Source organism: Vanacampus margaritifer, chromosome 12, assembly GCF_051991255.1.
Source record: "Vanacampus margaritifer isolate UIUO_Vmar chromosome 12, RoL_Vmar_1.0, whole genome shotgun sequence".
NCBI classification, from domain to species: Eukaryota; Metazoa; Chordata; class Actinopteri; order Syngnathiformes; family Syngnathidae; genus Vanacampus; species Vanacampus margaritifer.
Genome location: NC_135443.1, coordinates 1,886,228 through 1,903,891, shown reverse-complemented (window position 1 = coordinate 1,903,891; position 17,664 = coordinate 1,886,228). Strand labels below are relative to the sequence as shown.

Genomic DNA, 17,664 nt, shown 5'->3' with positions numbered 1-17,664 from the left:
AATATTGCACTTACATGAGCCAGAGTGGTTGTGACAAGATGGCTGGCAACATTTTGTTGAGCTGGAAAACAATCTAAACAAAACCATCTTTTCAGCAAACCAATCAGATGGTAAAATTGTGTTTTTTTTTGTTACTCTATTTCATATTATGTTGCAGAATGCCTAGGAGCATGTTTTATTTATTTTTTTTGTTGATAAATTAGCAACTCTGAGCTAGTTAAAAAAAAAAGGGTGAAAATTTAAAAAACAGATTTTGGTGTTCAGTGAACTTATAGCAGTCATTTCATGTATAATTCATAATTTTTCAAAGAAGAAAAGGGTTCTTGGGTTCTCCAGGGTTAATTGATAGAATAATCGATTGTAAAAATATTCAATAGTGACAGCCCTAAACTGAAGACATTTTCACTGCCAATTGCCCCTTGGATGTACCCTTGAAGTTCACCTTTAATTTCCATGGTTCAAGAGTGCATTGCTAGTTGATAAACTCACTTGGTCATCACCCCCACCAAAGTCTCCCTTCTCCCATCCACACTCTCCATCACCCTGTGACACACCCGCTAATCAGCGAGGCCAATGGCTCGGAGTTGATCTACCCAAATGGAGCGGTCCATCCAGCATTCAAACCACCATCACCGCTTTTACCCGTCCGTCCGTCTCGCCCGTGTGCATAACCATCAGCTCAGCCAAGCATCGGGGCCAGCAAAACGAGCCAGACCTCTCACACGCACACACCAGGACAGGAGACGGGGAGGACGACAGGCAAACAAACATCACACAGCCCAGTGGCTCGGCTAATGTTCCATGACTCCACTGCGGGTGAAAACAGCAACTCGCAGCACGTTACGGAAAAGACGACCAAGGGAAGGTCAGAGAGACAATTGGTGATGGAGAGGTGCGTTTAAAAAGAGATTTTGTAAGATTTTCAGTGTTGTTTGTTTGTCCTGGAGTGGTGACTAGTGACTACCTTCAGTCTCCCCTATTGGCCGTAAACGGCATGCTCTACAGGGTTTAAGTTCAAAGACTGAATTGGCCAGATTAACTCATTTGCTCCCAAAGACGTATTTATACTTTTTTTGGGGTTACTTTTTTTATGCTAGATCTCATCATACAAAAGGCTTTGATGCAGCCTCTGAATTGAAGAGAATGTATGAAGCAATGCTCGTGATTACAAAAACGGCCAGCAGGTGGCAGCAGCGTATAAGAGATCAACCAGGGCCATGTCGCAAAAAGCCCCACTAGTATGAAAAAAATATTTTATTGTACATTTAGATATAGGTACGGATACAAAATTTGTGATTAATCATGAGTTAACTATTGAGGTCATGTGATGATCAAAGGACCAAGGCGGAGACGGCAATTGAGCAGCAGACGTAAATTAATTGATGAGACAAAGAGGCAAGTAAAAAGCGAAGAAGTTAACAAGCATGAGTTGAACGTAAGAAAAAGCCAACAAAAGCCATAAAAAGCGTGAATCAGTGATTAAAAACAACAACGCCAGCCAACATGATGTTCATCTGGAGCCCGGTGTGTGCTGCGAGCCGGGAAGACCACCAGCGCCTGAGCGGGGGGGGGGGGAGGTGTCGGGCTAACATCAAGGTTAGCCAAGTGTGCTAATGCGGGTGACAAGCGTCTCGGCCGATGCGCGCACTCCGGCTAATGGCGAACGCTTTAGCGCTGCCTGCTTGCGCGCAAGCCGGCACACACAGACGGACACTCCAACTGTCGTGGCCAACAAATGCCTTTTGCTTGAATTCACATGCAAATGTGTGTGTGTGTGTGTGTGTGTGTGTACCACTCAAGCACTTTGTGGACATGATCTGCCATGAACATCAAGGCGGATTTCAATAATTCCAGAAAAATACACACAGTCCTGTAATTTTCCCCCTCTCATTTCTCACTGATGCAAGGGTGCGTGTACTTATGCATGTGTGTGTGTGTGTGTGTGTGTGTATCCAGAGATGTCAACAGGCAGCGCTTAGAGGGAGGACAGGAGAGAGGGCAGACAAGGGAAACATTTGGCTGTCATTGTGTGCAAAAAAAAAAAAACGGGGGGAAAAACAGCAACACTGATGGTAATTGGCTCTTCGATGGGCTGAAGGAAATCCACCGTAGCATTGTGAAAATGGTTGACTAATATGCTTTGAGGGAGACGGACTGGTGACATACTCGCATTGGCACACGCGCAGGAGATTTTTAACATTCTTCCCAAGACCATGATTGAATGTTAAGAAACAAAAGACAAATATTGCAGGATGACTGACCAGACTACCGCAAGCGTCTTTTTGAAATCCCCCGTAGTAGTGACAATAAATTAGCATTATTTAAAAATGATGCTGGCCATATTATTTTGTATTGGATACACACACCAAAAAATCGAAAGGGTTTTTCCTCGGACGTACGGCAATTATCTTTCAAGTTGGGCTGAATCAATTTAGGGAATTTTTTGTCCAATTAATGGATGTGTCTTTTTCCCCCTTTTGCTAAGTTTGTTGCCCCCCCCCCCAACTATTTGTACATGTTGTGTTTAATATTTTAGAATTTATAGATTTCCGTTTGAGATTTTTTTGTTATATTTATTTCTACTGATTTTGTATATTGAACATTAGTGTTTATTGCTTCTTCTTTTTTTTTTAACTAATAATTTTGTATTTTTCATTCAACCTTTTTTGTTTGATAGTTTTTTGCCCCAACTATATATTTGATATTATTTGATTTTTGGTTTAGATTTTTTGTTAGATTTTTTGTTAGATTTATTTCTACTGATTTGTATATTTCACATACTTTTTTTTTTTTTTTATTTATTTATTTATTTTTTACTAATAATTGTATTTTTTTCATTCAACATTTTAGTATTTTTGGCTGATATTTTTAATCTAATATCCTTGTAAAATATGTTGTCATACTTTAATTTCCCGTCCAATATGTTTTTGGCAGATACAGTATCTGTGTATGTTTTTTGAGTAGCATTTTTAGACTGTCTTACATTTAAAAAAAAAATTGAACCATTACAAAAAAGTTAACTCAAGATTGCTTTCAAATGCAGTAAGTTTCCTGCATTGCCAGACAACTATAATCTTTTAAGCTTTCCTAAATCATTTCTTCACAATACAATTAAATACAAAAAGATTCTTGCTCTGAACAGTTTTTATTTTGCGCCTGCAATTCAACTCAAAATCAATATGTTTATGGGTTTGATACCAAAAGATTTCAGAAAGTTTGAAAAATGGCTCCTGTAATAAAGGTGGCGTGTACGTGCATGGATGTGGAAGAAGAGAGTAAGCAAACAAATGTGAGCGAGACCTCAAAAATGAAAAGCTTACCATCCACTTGGCCATTCTTGGCGAGCATCTTGACAAGTGCAAGATATTTACTGGCATCAAGTTTCACTGATGAGTCCTGCAGACTCCTGGAGAAGAGAGAGAGAGAGAGAGAGAGAGAGAGAGACAGACATTGTGGATTAATGTATTCCACTCACGGTAATGCAACACATCTTATTGTAGTCGGATGCGGGGAGCAGGTGACGGCTAAAGGAAACGGGGGAGCCGTTCCTGTTTGGCGCGGCCCACAGAGCGGGCCGGACCTTGCATTAATGTCTCTCTTAATACCGATCAAGTTCAACTTTAATGGCACCCTACAGGTTGTGGCGAATGTAGCGCAATGTGTGAGTGTGTAGGACCGCGCCACGCACATTTCCCTCTTCAGGTTGAGCGCTTCCTCCACATTGTTGTGGCGGCAGCACAATTTGATGAGAATGGCGTAAGAGGCGGAGCTCATTTCGTCCTTGTGTTGCTGCTTCAGCTCCAGGGCGCGCTGCAGGTTCTGCAAAGAGGCCTTAAGAGGACAGGCCGACCATTGAAAATACAGCACAACTGCAGAGAACAATGACATGTGTTTAGCTTACTTTCACTTAGTTATCTAATTAGGCAAAAAAAAAAAAGGTTAGGGTTAGAAGAAAAAAAAAGTTCTTCAAAAGGATGCATGGTTGGTAAATTAAGCCGAAATGGACGCCACAGCTCACGCCATGGCTGTAAACTGTCCGGCTAATCAGTGAGAAAACTAATAATAATAATAATAATAATAATAATATATCAAGTAGTATAGTATATCAAATAATATCAAATAAATAGTTGGGGCAAAAAACTATCAAACAAAAAAGGTTGAATGAAAAATACAAAATTATTAGTTAAAAAAAAAAAAAAAGCAATAAACACTAATGTTCAATATACAAAATCAGTAGAAATAAATATAATAATAAATAATAATAATAATGACTAATTGACTCATCTTAATTACATCATCAAGAATATATATATTTTTTTCATTTCAATCATTTATTTCATTCATTTCTGAAAGAAAAAAAAGACAATATAAAACAATATTCTTCAACGTTGAATGAAAAGGAGCAGAAATATTTTTAGGATTACTTTTAAAGGTCATTCGTCTTTTTTTTTTTTTCAATTGTCCTATATTTTGATATTTTTGAGAAATGTGTAATACATTCATTGAAATAGTTTTTCTTTCATTATTTTTGTATTCCTCCTAAAACTATCAAACCTTTGTCTAGTATATATTTTTTCTTTGTCTCCTGTGGATTTTCATCTAAACGTTTCCGTCCGATTGTTTGAGCTCTGTGAGGCAAATGTACACGCTTGGGGAGGCAGAGGTGACCCACCTTGCATGTAATAACAAATCCAAAAGTGATACAAAAGTAGCGTACCTCCTCCGCCGATAGCGCCTGGATGACTTGCTTCAGCGTCAACGCTACGGGTTTGTTTTCCGCTTTGAGCTGGGCCAGCTTAGCCTCCAGAAATGACACATTCTCCATTTCCTGATGGTAAGCAAAGGTAAAGGTTAACTCGACTCAGATGAAGACGGGCAAGGCGGAAGACTGTTGTCTTCGCTTACAGTCTGGCGGAGAGCTCTCGTCAATTGGCCTTTCGGCTCTCGCTCGTTTGGGTCCACCAACATCATCACATCCTGACAAAAAGGCACACACGGTAAATATGTACAGTCAGGCAATGCTTCTTGTATGACCTTATTGAGGACTTATTATTGAAAACACACTTGATTTTTTTATTTTGATTTTTTAACTAAAGCCTGAACAAATGTAGGGTCTACAGGGATGTGATTTGACCAAAGTGAAATTATCTGAAAATTTAGCCGGGGGTCTGGGGGCCGCTGGCACCCAGCTAGGTCCAGGGCAGTGCCCTGGTGGGGGGACACGGGGGGCGAAGCCCCCCGCGGCTCATGGGTTTTCCGTGTTTTTAAGTACTTTCAATGCACTCACATGACAAAGAAATAGACAAAACAGCATACATTTTCAATGTATATTGAACTATCCCATATAAAATGGCAGTTTTAGTCAACTCAAAATCAGTCACATTCAAAAACATTGGACTGCCTTTGCTTTTAAAAACTATCACTGAGAATATCATCATATCTAACTAATGTGATTACCAAGTTAACACATAAATAATGTTGAAGAGTTCAAATTTCATGAACAAATAATTGTATCATGACCAAATGAAAAGTAACTCATATTAGAGCATACCACAAATGTCTTTGTTATAGCAGAAGATGTTATCTGTCGGAGTCATGTGCATACACAATGAACTACAACAAAAAAAAAAAAAATTTTTTTTTTTTTGGGGGGGGAGATTCCGCGAATTAGCGGAAAAATCACATCCCTGGGTCTACAAAGTATCCTGTAATTCTTAATCCATGACTTTTTTTTTTTTAGCACAAAAACATGATTTCTGTGAACTTTTAGACACTTTTACCTCGATGAGCTCTGGGATGTGGTAATTATCCAGCTGTTTTTTGATGCCTTTGTAGATATCTGCAGAGATGAAGATGTTCTAAAAGACAGACAAACAACTACTGTCAATTAAAGGCAACATGCTGAAAAAAAGAATACTTTAAAAAGCACAAGATGTGATGAACCTGTTGATTTTGTGTGCACGGTAAAGGGCACAAGAAATGAACATAAGTAAGTAAGTGGTTAAGTTTGTTGCAGCCTTGATTAATCGGAGCCAATTAGAGGCGGTCACGGGGCTTGCATTTGAATTAGCGCATGAATGAGGAAAGAAATTAAAAGGTGAATTGAAGTGAAGAAAGAAAGAAAGAAAAGATGTGGACATTGTATCGGGACTCAGCATCAGCAGATACTCAAAATCATGCGACTTGCACTCGGGCGCATAAAAAAATGTTAAAGACATCTCTGCAAGTCATTACGGTAAAAAGTGTTATAATTGAATGAAACGCATGCCAAGTTCCAGAAAAGTTCGTTTTTTGAACAACAACTACTACAACTACGGTGTCTGTGAGTATTCCAATGAATTTGAACTTGTATTTGGTCTGAAGAATATCGATATATTTTTGTCTGTATTTAGTATGATTTTATCATATGTTTACATTTTTTTGTCCAATGTTTGTGTTTAATTCTTCTAACACTAACACTTGTTGTAATATCATATCTTTTCTTGTGTGTCAAATATTTTTTGTCTAATATTTCTGTATTTTTTTAGATTTAGTCCCTTGTGTAAAGTAATTAATAAATTCATTAATTAATAAAAAAAAAAATTGTTAATCAGTGTGTGCAGGAGTGTACCTTCTCCTTCAACTGCTTGAAGTAATTCCGCAGTTTGTCTTCCTGCGCTTTTAAATCTCTCTCTGCCATGCTGTTGATGAGATTGTAGAGGAAGAAGGAGACTGTGTCTGAATGCGAAAACACACACACACACACACACACACACACACACACACATAGTGAGTAGCAGTCTTGGGAATACATTTCATTTGCCACCACGTCAGTCAGTGCATCCATTTGTGCGTTGATGCGTTGGTCTCCGTCCTGCTGACGGAGGCTGCTTTTGGGGCCACAGTGTGAGCGAGTGTGCGACGGCTGGCTTGCGCTGACAGCCGTGCCTAACGCACGAACACACACACACAACCCCCTAACCCCAACCATCAAAAATGATTGCCTACCCCCATTCCTTACCCTAACCTCAACCATAACCCAATTCAAACCTAAACTCTAAAACTAAGTCTTAACCCACAAAAAGAGGTCTACATTTGTGGGGCCCAGCAAAATGGCTCCACAAGGACGGGCGGGCCCCATATGAGGACATCCATTGACGTAATGCGTTTCCTAGCCCCTCCCCCTAACCTTATCCATCATAACTGATTGCCTACCCTCATTCCTTTCTCTAACCCCAACCAAAATACAATTCAAACCTAAACTCTAAAACCAAAGTCTTGACCCTCAAAAAGAGGTCTTGAGTTGTGAGGACCGGCCAAAATGTCCTCACTTCACAAAAATGTCCTCATTCTGTTGGTACTCACAATGTGGTATGTACAAGTAGACACACACACACACACACACACAGCGCTCGCAGATGTCGTCTAACGGGATGTGACACGGATAACAATCTCCATCGCTTGCACCAGCACACACATCAGTTTCGACTTACACACACACATGTCTTAGCGCAGACATTTCAACGTTCTTAACACACTGCCCACACACGCTTTTACGACTCAGCACTGTGTCAGCAGCAGCGAGGGTGCGTTTCCGCCCATGGAGAACAAGGACTTCTTTTTTTTTTTTTTCACTCTAACACACACACACACACGCCTGCACATAAACATAGACGGGCTTCATGGCGAGAAGCGGCCCAGTCAGCGGTCTCGTGCCACTGAGACTGAAGGTGGACGCGCACACACACACACACACACACACACACACGCCGGCTATTTTGATGTCACTTGATCTGTAGCTGCAAAGCGGTGATACTGTAAACTTGAATGATGGTATGTGACGATTTACCTGCTGAGCTCGTGTTGGCTTCGCTGAAACGTTCATCGTTATACAAGAGTTCGGTGATCTGTAAGTAGAAATGAATAGCGAGCTGTCAGAGCGCCATTGTAAGTAAAGGCAGGGCACTTTTTTTTTTTTTCTATCAACATTTTCCAGCTATTTTTTCTGTCCACCATTGTACGTCATTCATTTTTTTTTAACGCGGTGTCTTCTTTGGTGCAGTTTTGCTTTATACCTGATTTAGAGATTCTAGTCTACAGCAGTGGTTCTCAAAGTTTTTTATTTTTTTTACAGCAAGTACCACCTCAAAATATACATAGCTCTTCAATTAGCACCATGATGAGCAACATTAAAACACGGCTATAATTTTATTCCTAAAGTAGGGATGGGTAAGTACTGATAACGGGTATCGGTTTGGGGCCGATGCCCAGCCGTATCGCAAGGTTTTGTACTTGCGACGGTGGCCGATTGTGGCTGTTTTACAATCACTAATAATGAGAATAGAAAATTGCGGCGAATTTCACGCAATTTTAAGAAAAAATTATACACTTGGGTCTTTAAGTCTTACTTTAAATACACACACGCTCGCACGCACGCACACACACACACACGCACATACTCACCCACATACAAAAAAAAAATTAAAATAAAAAAAAAAATATATATATATATATATATATATATATATATATATATATATATAAAAAAAAACATTTATTAAAGAAGAAGAAAAAAAAAAGTCTTACTTTAAAATTATATGGCCTTTTTCTAAGGAGGAAATTTTATGTGCCAAAACGTACTAGTGGTATCGGTACTTGGTATCAGTGACTACTCAAGAAGTGAGTACTCGTTCTGGTATAGGTCTGAAAAAAAAGTGATATCAAACATTCCTACTAAAACATATTTATTTACTATTTGTGCTTAGGTGTTTGTGTTAAAAATATTAAAATACATTTTTGATTTAACTTTTCCGCGCAATACATTTTAAATTTAGGGATTGATTCATTGAGCCATTTCCAGCCGTAAAAAGTTCAGATTTTGTCCGGAATTAATTTGATAACTTAATTATTTTTCGTGTGCAGTTATTATATTTAAAACGTAATTTTTCAACTTGCTGTCGACTGAAGATGACATCACCTTCGGGAAGTAGGTAGTGACCAATCATGTCTCAGTTTGCTGACCAAACCCAGAAAACAGGTGAGCCATGATTGGTTGTTACCTACTTTTTCAGCACAGGTGGGGTCATCTTCAGTCAACAGCAAGTGGAAAAATTAGTTTTTAAGAGGTATTATTTGTGCATGAAAAGTAATCAAATTATCAAATTAATTCCGGACAAACTATGAACTTTTTACTGCTAAAAATGGCTCAATAAGTCAAGTATCCCTTTAATCATTTTAGCAGTTTTTCGGTTTTCCTATATTTAAGCGCAGTTACTTCAAACAGTGCGTAACATTACAGTGGCTTAGTAAAAGCAAATGTAACGTACTTAAAAGTTAACTAACAAGCTGCATAGCTCCAAGCTTGTCTAAAATGCCTTAATGTTTCGAATGTTTTATTGCATTCCTAGTTAAAATATCGTCATTGGTTCGTTTTCAGTTCAGCTATTCCTTCGCATATCGCTTGAGGGAGACCGCCTACCACAAGGTCTAATTGTAGCACCGTTTCAGAATCAAAAAGAAGAAAAATAGTATTTGAAGTGCGCAGCTATCTCACCAACATTGTTTCATTCATACCTTTTGTGTTGGCAAGTAATCCTTTGCATGTTCACTGTGGTGCGAATAATTCAAGAAAAAGACAGCAGATGGCCTTTTGTCATGTCGCATATTCTCACTAAATGTTACTTCAAAGCAGGCGGCCTGTAAAGTGATCATCGGCTAGTGTGATCTTCCTTTGTAGCACCTCCGTGAGGATTCCATTTGCCAACTTTAAAGTTTTTTTTTTTTTTTTTAATTCTCCCGTCACTTTGATTTTTGTTTTATTTCACATCAGAACAAAATGGAGACATTCCCTCTTACCTTCACCATAGTCTCTACGTCATCAGACCTGCAGTAGGGGGCAGTAGAGGACAAGACATCAGCTCACATTAGCATTGCAAATACACACCAGCAAGTTTACTTTTGGCCCGCAGAACACGACCAGAATTTACTGAAGAAATAGCGTCATCTCAGTCACTGGTATGTTTTCCTTTTTTAAATATCACATGCATGTCGTACAGAGAAAAGAAAATGCTTTTTTTTTTTTTTTAACCACAAAATTGACAAATAATACCAAAACTATAGTAAGTTCTCAAACCCTAATCAAAACAAATGTTTCCCTTCACATTTGTAAACTTATCAACCTCTGATCTTGATAAAAGTCATGTAATGGGACTTGTGGCCCAACTACAAATGTGGTATGTGTTTATTTTTATTGACTCCATTTGTTGACTGCGTGGCTCGCAAAGCACGTTGTTACATCGCCATGGCGACAAAAGTGACAAGTACGGCACAAAACACCACACGCGACGCGACGCGAAGACAAGACTCGACGCCCTCCAGCCCACAGGACAAGAGAGACGAGACGGCGGGACAAAAGCACGGCAAACCACAAAAGTCACACACACAAGCTAAATGATGACAACGTGTGACATCTCTGGTGCTGTCAGCCAGCCGGAGAGGAGAAGAAGAGAGGTCTTTAATGATTAAATTATCCCTTGACCTTGTCTTTGACAGGTCCCCCGCATCACGGTGGCGCGCACACACAAAAACACACGCATGCACGTCCCATGTGACGGGCCCAATTATGACCCTGTCAGGGAAGCTCACGGAGAGCACGGGTGAGTGTGTGATTTAACGGAAGAAGAGGTGAGGAACAGATTCAGATGCCAAAACCAGTGGAAATAAAAATGGAAAAATATGTAGTGCATACACTACAGAGGTTTAACAGAGCCCTGTCCCGTTACATTCGACCTACGGCTACAAAAATTAGGTGGCATGTGTAGCGCCCCGAGACGAACAAAAAAGACTTTGGTAGCCATCCTCGAAAATGAACAGAAAGTGAGGTATGGCCATTTAGATGACCAAAATTGGCTCATTTTTGCACATTTACAAGGTCATCCGATTGACTTCCAACTTGGGCTGTACAATCGCAACACCTGGGACAACATCACGGAAAAGAAAATCTTAGCCACAAAAATTTGGAGGCATATGCAACAGCCCTCGACGTACAAAAAAGTCTTTTGTAGCCTGATAAGATATTGTAACATTTTTAATACTTCATATCATATATTAACCATTGTTACACATTATTAACATTTTAATTCTTCAGTATTAACCTTGTCGAAATGTTTTGTGTCCTGTGCAGAGCAAGTGGTGTTGATTTCGGTATAATCTGACCTTAAACTGGGACATACTATTTAGTCTAAAAAAGTTCCTTCTCAGCGTTTTGTGCGAAAACACATTTGGTCCTTGAGAACAGAATCTGTTTTGAACACCCACACCTGACTCTGTTTTCGCCATCGCTGATGGAAAATACCCAGAGAGTATGTTTTGTCTACAAATGAAAGGAGGTCTTTTAACTATAAGAAACCATTGTACATGCGGAAGAACTACATTTGACGCTCTGAATCCCACCTGTTTAAGTGATGAATTAGAGGCTGTTATCTGTCCAGAGATCTCTGACTGATTAAAAATCATTTTTGCAAAGGTGTATTTTTCTTACATTAAATCTATCTTCATTTTTGGAACACGCAAAGAGGACAAAATAATTTTATTCCTCTTTCAAGCCATACGCTAAACGTAACAGGAAGTCCGCCATTTTGATTTATTTTGGAATTTGCCGCTATTTTTAGGGCCTTTGATAGGTCATATTTTAACAAACTCCTCCGACAGAATTCAGAGAAAGATGTTTAAGATGAAAAGTTAGGAGAGCTTTTTAATTTGTCGCATGCTGTTGCCGTGGAGATGCACTGTTTGCAAAGATAATTATCATGGGGGAAAACTCATGAAACTTTGCACACAAATCAGACCCGTCATGAATATCAATATTTTACAGATTTCTTGTGCAATTTTCAATAAATGGCTCAATAGCACCCTCTACAAATATTTAAAATTTATGTTTCAGCTACATTTGTGAAAATTGGGAGGCATAACTATCAGCATAAGACCTACAAAAAAATGTTTTGTAGCAAGAAGTCCGCCATTTTGAATTTATTTGGGGAATTGTGTACCTTTTTGCGCCTTTTACAGTCATATTTGAAAGAATAATGAAATTTTGCACACACATAAGGCTTGGCAAAAAAAACCATTTCTAATTTAGAGGGTTCTTGTCCTATGTGACAGTACCCCAACCTAACCAGTAGGCTACTCCAACTTGGCCAGGGTTGCAAGGGCTCTTTATAACTACTTGCAGCTCTAGTTTTTTTTTTCTTTTCAATACTTAGTTTAACAGTAAACTGCAGTGGCAAAAAAAAAAAATCAGCTTGCGTTCAATTTAGACGTTTTTTATTACTGTTGATTTTTATGTAAATACTAATGTTAGTATGGATCTTAGCTGTATTATTGGACCTTGTTGTTTTAGCACATTTCATAAAATCCTCTTGGTTTTACTGGCTGAAAATACAACTTTAAGTTCATCTAAACTTTGTACATTTTAGCCTTTTTTCTTTTTTGCTTCGGCCCCAGCAGATAAGTCAGCACTTTGCTGTGACTCACCTCCAGCCTGGCTCGGGGGGGGGGGGGGCACAGCGTAAGAAAAAGGGCAGGGGAGCACTGTTTGTGTGCAACTGTGTAGTGTTAAAACGCTAAATATTCATAAACAGTCCGTTTCAAGTGAAGCCCGCCAGTCCGACTGGGGGTCCTGAGGCTAACTCTAGGACTCTTCGCGTGCGTGAACAGAGGGAGACCACAAGGCTGGTTCGGGCTATTTGGAGGGGGTGGGATGGGGTTTGGGGGTAAGGACAGCGGTGGGCATCTGCTTATTTGCATATCTCCCACGGTGCTTTGGGGTGAGGGCCAGCGGATGAAGCCTCCATATGCATGAGGCAGCCGTGTGCGTATGCTGTGTTTCTCCCTGCAGCTGCACACACACACACATACAGTACACACACACTACACACACACACGCACGGAGGCTCTGTAGATGGTGTGATAGGCAGCACATGTCGTATGCAAAACATATGCCGCCGTGACCTCCAACAGTGCTACGGGCCTCCCTAAAACACTAGTCCGGAGTCGCGTGTCAAAATATGGAAATGTATGAACACGCCTGGTGGAGACAAACGGCCAACGCGTACAACAGGTTAATTGACTCACTTTTTAAAGCCCTGGGTGAGGCTGCCACGGAAGATCCAAAGGCTCAAAGAGGGGTGGGAGGGCTCCGATACTGAAAAGAGAGGAAAGGGGGAGATGAATAAATGAATAAGGCTTGTTTGTTTATTCTGCACTGTTGATTTGTCTTCAGACAGACATTTAACTTTCCTTTGATGCCCTCTGTTAAATCTCAAATGGATTCATTTGTATGCATTGAGATGATTGGAACAGTAAAGAAGAAAATACCATCACTCCATCCATTTGTGTGTGCGTTTGTCCTCATTAGGGTCAAATATGGCTCTAAAATAATTTTGATTGTGAATTGAAACTGTGTAAATCAATTAAGAATTTCAAATACATGTATAAATGCAAGATTATTAATAGTTATGAAATGGCAATGTAGTCTATAGTTACTACAAAAATATGGACAAAATATATTTTTCTATAGATGTATGTCATGAATAATAACACACACATATACATGTACATATATGTATACACATACATATAGATATATATATATTTTTTTTAATTATTGATTGTTATGACCAAATAAACTAAACTCAGGGATGTGATTTGACCAAAGTGAAATTATCTGAAAATTTAGCCGGGGGCCGCTGGCACCCAGCTAGGTCCAGGGCAGTGCCCTGGTGGGGGGACAAGGGGGGCGAAGCCCCCCGGAGCTCATGGGTTTTCCGTGTTTTTAAGTACTTTCAATGCACTCACATGACAAAGAAATAGACAAAACAACAGCATAAATTTTCAATGTATATTGAACTATCCCATATAAAATGGCAGTTTTAGTCAACTCAAAATCAGTCACATTCAAAAACATTGGACTGCCTTTGCTTTTAAAAACTATAACTGAGAATATCATCATATCTAACTAATGTGATTACTAAATTAACACATAAATAATGTTGAAGAGTTCAAATTTCATGAACAAATAATTGTATCATGACCAAATGAAAAGTAACTCATATTAGAGCATACCACAAATGTCTTTGTTATAGCAGAAGATGTTATCTTAGTCATGTGCATACACAATGAAATACAAAAAAAATAGAAATAATAAAAAAATAAAAATAAAAAAAAAATTAAAAAAAATCTGATTTTTTTTTTTGGGGGGGAGATAAAAAAAGCGGAATTCCGCGAATTAGCGGAAAAATCACATCCCTGTAAACTATAAAAAAAACTACTAAATTAGAGTCATACATGACAGCAAATTAAGTTTTTCTTTTTCTTTTGTGTGACACTTAATCCAATAGCCTTTTTTTTTTTTTTGGACCATCGTCAAAAAAAAAGAAAGAAAAGAACGTGACATGAGAAGTGGTGTAATGGAAGCCAAAAGTAAAAAACAAAACAAAATAAAGAAGCGATGCCACTTGTCCTGAATATATAATCGTTTATTAGTTCCTTTATTTCCAATGTTTTATTATTACTATTATTATTATTACTAAAATCAAACAAATCTGAAGTCTGCCCTCTTCTCGTAAGTTACGCTTTGTGGTGGGACACGAAGGATCTGGAGCTAAAAAATACAAGCAAGTGCTGAAATACCGGAATAAATTAATGTTATAATTAGTGCAATTATATTTTTTAATCGGATTAATCAGATCTTAGAATTTTTAGTAATCACGATTAATCAATTAAAAAGATATTTTTGCCCACCAAATTTGAAGAGCACCTGCAATGTGTTAATTCTTTCAACATTTACCGTTTTGAGGACGCCTTCAACATTTTTTGACCCACTGCACACTCATCGTCTTTTTCTACTCAGTTAATTACTTGCATAATTTAAAATGAGAAAAAAAAAAATGGCCCCAGTAGTTTTGACATGAACTAGTATTCTGAATGACATACTCAGACATTTATTAAATGCTTTACTTTAATGCATGTCGTTATGTTTATTGCTCAAACACAACATGTGCTACCTTTAACGTAACCATCCGCCGTCAGCTGAAGGATCATCTGCGGTCAAAATTAATAGTGTGATTCATCTGAGTTAATACATGATTAATGCGATCATTTTTTGTGATTAATCAATGAGTTGACGATTTAACTTTGACAGCACTAGTTATAATCTTAAAATACATACGAAGGGACTTGTAGCTGACAGCAAATGTGAAAATGAGCAAAGGAGACTCAAACCAGCTAAAAGACAAACACAGGAAGCGGCATCCATTATTTAACCGGGCCCCCTTTACTCCACGCTCCTCAGCCCGGTTGAGGCGCCGCCGCACGTCCTTCGCCCTTTACATATTCACACACACTAATCTCTTAAAAGGTCTGATGAGCGCTGCGGAGTGTGTGTGTGTGTGTGTGTGTGTGTGTGTGTGTGTGTGTGTGTACTGGGTCAATTAGCCCGCAGGCGTAGGAGCAATTTTTATAATGACGGGCGCTCAAGAGGCAGTGAAAGCTTGTTTGGATTGTGTGAAAGCGAAGACGTAGCAGAAGACGTGTGTGTGTGTGTGTGTGTGTGTGTGTGTGTGTGTGTGTGTACCTACACAAGGTATAGAGTTGAGCCAAGTTGTTTGTAGCCATCAATCGAACCTCTGAAGATAAGAAACCTGATGCCAGTGAAATGCCTGCATCCTGAAAGACAGAAAAATTATATTCAAAGTTTGCAAGTCCTACATTGAAAGTGGAAAAATCTAAGATAATGAGAGCATAAACATTGTGTTCCGTTTTTTTAGCCTAACCACATACTCGAAACACATTTAAACTTCTTGAAACACCGAAAGCCCAGTTTAAAGCATTTCTTAGCGCTCGCTGTCAAGAAAAGTGAGACTAACATATAACGCACATTGAGGAAATTAGAAAAAAAAATGTCACTTTGTCACTCCCAGTTGAGATTTACTGTAAAACTGACAAGTGAAACAATAAAGCGAAAGTCCCAAAGCTTACTAACATGTAATGTAAAACGCCATATAGACAGACTAACGGATATTAGCATAGATGTTAGTATAATAATAAACTAATGTTGGGAGGGTGACTAAAATATTTACTGATACAGTTACTAGTTACCTGTTAACTCATTCACTCCCAGCTATTTTGACTGAAGCAACCTTCTTTGCTCCCGGCTGTTTAACTGGATTTTGACTTATTTTGCAAGGCCCACAGAATGGTGTGTTCTATTGCTATAAAAACACGGAGCCTACCAAAAGAAAGATTAGAGTCGCTTCTTTCATCAGGGAAAAAAAATACAACTCTTTTTTGGAAATTTTCTTTTTATAGGAAAGTTGCAAAAATTTCCATTTACCAAATACCAACATTACGTCATTTTAGTTTGCACTGGGCAGAACTCGCATGTCCGTATTGCGCATTTTCGTAAATTCCCTTTAAAAAATTCAAAACAATTGGATGGAAATCTGACTACTATGTTTTTCCAAACACACACACACACACTACCTTGAAAGCCTGTCGAGCTGCATCAAAGCTGGCGAAGACCGGATGGATGTAGTTGAAAATGGTATCAAGGTCCGGCGTGATGTCGACAGCCTTCATGCCTTTCAGCACCTCCACCACACCTTCAAAACGCACATAAAAATCACATATAGACTTTATTGACAAACAAACAAGGAACAGTTTAGTTTGGCAGTTGACTACATTTTGCTGCGAGCTTGGAGCTGTGGAAGCTTCAGGAAAAAGTGCAGCTAAGCAACAAACAGGCGCACACGCACACACTCTTACTTGGAACACACACACTTTCTTCCAACTAAATGCCTCATGGATGCCAAGTGTTCCACCTAAGATTCGGGTGGAATACATCGACACGCAATTGGCCTGAAGTGGACTCTTGCAAGCGTTGCCCTGCTCTCCAGCAGAGCCCTGAGGTCCTGCCTCAGGGAAGTTAGGCCTAAACAGCCACATGCATATGGAACAGCCACACACAAACACAGATGCTCCCAAGTGTGTGTGTGTGTGTGTGTGTGTGTGCACATATGAAGAAGGCAGCAGCAGCAGCACTTTGCATATGTCTGCGAGCGTGGCCGCACGAGCTAAAACGAGTGCACAAACATATTCCGTGTGTATACATTCAGTCGCTTTAAGTGCGGTTTTTGCGCCGGAAATATCCCCGCATCTATATGACCGCATCCAGCACGTAGCAGCCTCCCATGCGGCCTTCTGCAAACTACCTAAAAGTGCTTGAGTTGGCACACCTCAACATGCCGTGTGTATTTATGCTCCCCACTCAGGTTTCACAACACACACACACACACACACAAACACACACACGCGTATCTGGAGCTCCGTTTCTGTATCCTCCCGGGATGTATGCGCTCACCTGGCAGTCTCGCTCTTTAGCTGAATAATGGATGAGTCCCAGGCTTTTACACGCCATTAAAACCTGCGGCCGCCATATAGCAGGTACGGCTACCTGAAGTAGCTCTGTCCACTCATACCCCCTCGGTCCATATCACTCATTCATCCGACCCTCTCGCTATCCATCTTCTTCTCTCTCGCTAAGAAAAAAAAAGCAAACAAGCGATCTTCCTCCTTCTCAATGGACTATCCGTTCATTCAGCCGTCGCCTCGTCCATTCTTACCCCCCCC

The 17,664-nt window shown here is 39.5% G+C and overlaps 1 protein-coding gene across 1 annotated transcript in view; it reads right to left on the bottom strand.

Annotated features, from left to right (window-relative positions):
* Positions 1-17,664, bottom strand: part of lrpprc (leucine-rich pentatricopeptide repeat containing) — a 64,592-nt gene that overhangs the window by 34,407 nt on the left and 12,521 nt on the right. Inside the window, exons 12-22 of the mRNA XM_077582290.1 lie at positions 16,519-16,637; positions 15,615-15,702; positions 13,111-13,180; positions 9,835-9,862; positions 7,829-7,886; positions 6,611-6,717; positions 5,781-5,858; positions 4,906-4,977; positions 4,718-4,828; positions 3,689-3,831; positions 3,321-3,406 (exon numbers count right to left, since the gene is read on the bottom strand). Of these exons, the coding sequence (XP_077438416.1) occupies positions 3,321-3,406; positions 3,689-3,831; positions 4,718-4,828; positions 4,906-4,977; positions 5,781-5,858; positions 6,611-6,717; positions 7,829-7,886; positions 9,835-9,862; positions 13,111-13,180; positions 15,615-15,702; positions 16,519-16,637 (960 nt within the window). The remainder of the gene's footprint in view (positions 1-3,320; positions 3,407-3,688; positions 3,832-4,717; positions 4,829-4,905; positions 4,978-5,780; positions 5,859-6,610; positions 6,718-7,828; positions 7,887-9,834; positions 9,863-13,110; positions 13,181-15,614; positions 15,703-16,518; positions 16,638-17,664) is intronic.